Source organism: Poecilia reticulata, linkage group LG1 (assembly GCF_000633615.1).
Source record: "Poecilia reticulata strain Guanapo linkage group LG1, Guppy_female_1.0+MT, whole genome shotgun sequence".
NCBI classification, from domain to species: domain Eukaryota; kingdom Metazoa; phylum Chordata; class Actinopteri; order Cyprinodontiformes; family Poeciliidae; genus Poecilia; species Poecilia reticulata.
Window position 1 is genome coordinate 11296878 of NC_024331.1, and position 4126 is coordinate 11301003.

General features: G+C 39.9%; 1 protein-coding gene across 1 annotated transcript in view; it reads right to left on the reverse strand.

The window, feature by feature from the left end:
- LOC103462877 (chromosome transmission fidelity protein 18 homolog) overlaps positions 1-4126 on the reverse strand; it is a 50082-nt gene that overhangs the window by 24664 nt on the left and 21292 nt on the right. The window contains exons 5-6 of the mRNA XM_008405912.2: positions 1002-1146; positions 812-907 (exon numbers count right to left, since the gene is read on the reverse strand). Of these exons, the coding sequence (XP_008404134.1) occupies positions 812-907; positions 1002-1146 (241 nt within the window). The remainder of the gene's footprint in view (positions 1-811; positions 908-1001; positions 1147-4126) is intronic.

Below are 4126 nucleotides of genomic sequence, written 5' to 3' on the forward strand. Positions count from 1 at the left end.
TGTATTTGTAAATTCAAAGATTAAACTCACATCATCAGATTGTTGCTACGGTTACAAAACAATCTAACTATGAATATTGTTCTTTGAAGTTTTACTAAGTAAACTTGCCAGCTCCTTAAAATCTTGTATATAAAATGTTAAACAATTGAATAAAATTTAACAATAATCTCAATGAACAAGCGTTACATTTATGTATCTGTGGTCTGTTTTAAATTATTAGCATTTATGGGGCCCCTGAAGCCCTTCGGGGCCTGATGGAGCCACTGACTTAATTTGGATTAAACAGAAGTGCAAATTTGTTGTTTTTAGACCAATTGTGGATTTAAATAGCATTTCACTGGAGATCTTTTCCCGTAACATATAATTACACAGTAGTACTTTTACATTTCCTGTCAACTTAACATCTTTTAATACAAAAACACGGTGGACCGCCGGTGGACCGACCCGACGCCCCGACCACAGGGCTTATGTTTTCTGGGGGAAACCCTGTTATCCTAATAAACAAATTATCATAACAAATATAAACTTCATTTATTCTTAAGGTCTGAATGAACTAAAATTGAATTTAAGCTTCTACAGTGGGAGTTGGTACTTTTCTTTCCGTTTTATTCACTACAGTCTGTCATATGCTTTATTTAGTTTTTTCTTTGTCCTTTTATTATTATTTGTGTCTTCAGTGTTGTACAGAACTTTGGTTAAGCAAGTTCTTTTTAAGTGCTGTAGAAATAAACTGGTTTTTGCTTTCTGAACTTTAACTGTCGACACATAAAGCACACATTCGCTGGAAAGAAGGTGTTTTTGTGCACCTCACCCTGGTCTCCACTGTTGTCTGTTTCACAATGTTCTCCAACCTCTGCTGATGGTTCTTGGTCGGTTTCGGCCCTGCATTCCTTTTTTCTTCCTCTTTCTTCACAACAAACATATGCAGCATATCACAAATTATAAGTACAGTTTCATACACAGTCAGCTTTGTTGTGACTAAACGGGCGGTGGCATCTAACCGTAGCAGGGTTCCTCTGAAGCATCATCTGCTCAGCTCTCCTCATCTTCTCCTGCTCCATTTCTCTGCTGATGGTCTGTTTGGCCTGATAAGTCAGCTGGCGACGCGGCGGCAGGCCCGGAAACCTCACCACCTCCTCCACATGCCTGCACACACAACAAACTTAACATGTGATGGCAAGCAGCTGAACACAAACTACTCCAACTTAACTGTTGAATAGTGATCTGGTCTTGTCTGCAGAGTTGATATAAAACAAAAAATCTAACAAAATGTTGAAACTGGCTTATTTACCACAGGGTTCTATCTGATTGCTTCATTCAAACTCATGAGGGCAGTTTCATGAGTGCACTCATGAAACTGAGTGCACTCAGTGGGCACTCAGTCAGCCATGCACCCCCTGGACTGGAAGCTATTTTTTGTTGGTTTTTTTTTTTTTTTTTACCTCAGAGTGGCCAACTTTCTATTATTCCTATCTTGGTTTGATGCGGTAGGGGCTCCTTCACTTCCCATATTAGTGCCCTCTGTACCCTGCACGTTTTTCAGCCAGAAGGATCCCTCGAAGGGTTCAGCCCCATCCAACTATCGGCCAATAACCTGTCTCTCTACAACATGGAAGCTCHTGTCAGGCATCATAGCGGCTAAGATAAGCGGGCACATGGATAAATACATGAGCAAGGCACAGAAGGGCATAGGCATAAATAGCAGAGGAGCCAAACACCAACTCCTTGTAGACCACACAGTCGCCCGAGACTGCAAAACCCGACACACCAACCTGTGYACCGCTTGGATTGATTACAAGAAAGCCTATGACTCAATGCCACACACTTGGATCATTGAATGCTTAGAGATGTACAACATCAATAGGACTCTAAGAGCCTTCATTGCAAACTCGATGGGGCTGTGGAAAACCACCCTTGAAGCCAACTGCAAACCACTTGCACAAGTGTCTATCAAATGTGGGATATACCAAGGAGATGCTCTGTCCCCACTGCTGTTCTGCATAGACCTGAACCCCCTCAGCCAAATCATCAACAAGACTGGCTACGGATACCGACTCAAGAATGGGGCCACGATCAGTCACCTCCTCTACATGGATGACATCAAGCTGTACGCCAAGAGCGAGCGAGACATCGACTCACTGATCCACACCACCAGGATCTACAGCACTGACATTGGGATGTCATTCGGACTAGACAAGTGTGGTCGGATGGTTACAAAGAGAGGGAAGGTCGCCCACACAGAAGGGGTCTCAGTCCCAGGAGGAACAATAGCAGATATAGAGCACAGTTACAAATACCTGGGAATACCACAAGCAAATGGCAACCTCGATTACACAGTAATACTTGTAAAGTAATTACACAGTAATACTGTGTAATTATACAGTATTTATATTATATATAAATACTGTGTAATTAAATGTAATACTGTGTAATTATATGTGTAATTATTTGCAGGAAATGTTAAGTTGACATTTCCTGTCAACTTAACATCTTTTAATACAAAAACACGGTGGACCGCCGGTGGACCGACTTGACGCCCCGACTTGACGCCCTGACCACCGGGCTTAAGTTTTCTGGGGGAATCCCTGATTCAGTCAGGAATATCGGTGGTCGGGGAAATGACACAATGAAGCAAAGAATCTGAGAAGGGGATGCAAAGTTTTGATATTAATTGAAAACACTACAAGAGCAAGATAACAAGGTCCAGGGGAATCATATTTTACAGGTCAGTAAAAAGCTTTAGTTAAAAATATAAAAAGTGGGGAGTAGGGTAGTTATGCTGCAGCTTAACTTTGACAAACTTAACGTAGCTTACCCATGCTGCGCAGTTCGGTGTATTTCGGTTCAGTTTGTACAAAAATAAGGCGATCCAAACATCTACTGTGTGAGATTATCAGTGGAGCAGGCATTTAAATTAGCTAATTAACCACCACGAGCATTCAGGCAATTACTTCTTAACAATTTTAAAATAAAAATCAAGCCTGACTCCTGGAAATGTTGTCTGTCGGTTGTCATGACAACGGATCTGCGTGACGTTAGGCTACCAGAATGGTTTTAAGTTGTTCTCCTCTGTTTCTTCGTCCCTGTAGTTGCATCATTTGTTCATAGAACATGGTGATTTCAAAGCAATCATCAAATAGGATGAAATATTTTATAGAGCATAGGAGTCAAAGTTTGGAGACTACAATCATTTTTGTGACAGATTCCTGCTCATCTTGGATTGGAATCCAGTAATATATTATTTTATAATATATATGTTGCTATATTATATATACCATATATATTATTTAATTTGCCTTTGGGATTATTAAAGTATTTTTTAATTTGAACTGAATGTGTTAACGGTCAGTCTACAACCCAACTGCCCCAACCAACCCCAAAACGTTCTACTCAAAGTCTTGACGAGCAGAGACAAAGATGTGACTTGCAGTGGCGTTTTTTTGATATGGGGAACATGGGCAACTGCCCAGGGTGGCATCTTGTGGTGAGGCGGGGCTCAATTTTGTAACTGTTTTCAACTGCAGGCAAGCATTGAGCCAATATACAGACTCATTCCATAATCAATCAATCAATCAAATTTTATTTGTATAGCACATTTTAACAGCAAGGCATTTCAAAGTGCTTTACATAATTAAAATAAAAACAGAATAAACAGTGAGAAAGAGATTTAAAAAAATAAAGATAAAAACATTAAAACCCGTGCCCCTTTTAGGACTTCAGTTAAACGTTGTTTAACTGAGACTCTAACACTCTGGGACTTTAGTCAAAAACACAGTTTGACAAGGACTCCAACCTCTAGGCTTTTAGTTGAACGCCGTCAACTGGGACTCTAAACCCCGTAGGACTTCAGTTATCGTCGTTTAACTGGGACGTTTCCGGGGGGCTTTACATCATTAAAACGGAAACAGTGAGAAAGAGAAATAAAAAGAAATTAAAAAGTAAAGATAAAAACATTAAAGAGATTAAAAAAAAAAGATTAAAAAGGTAAAAACATCAGAGACATCAAAACCCACTCTAACCCTAATTTAGCCATAAGCAACTCTAAACAGGTGGGTTTTAAGTTGAGATTTAAAGGCACCCAATGTTTCAGCTGTTTTACAGTTTTCTGGAAGTTTGTTCCAAATCT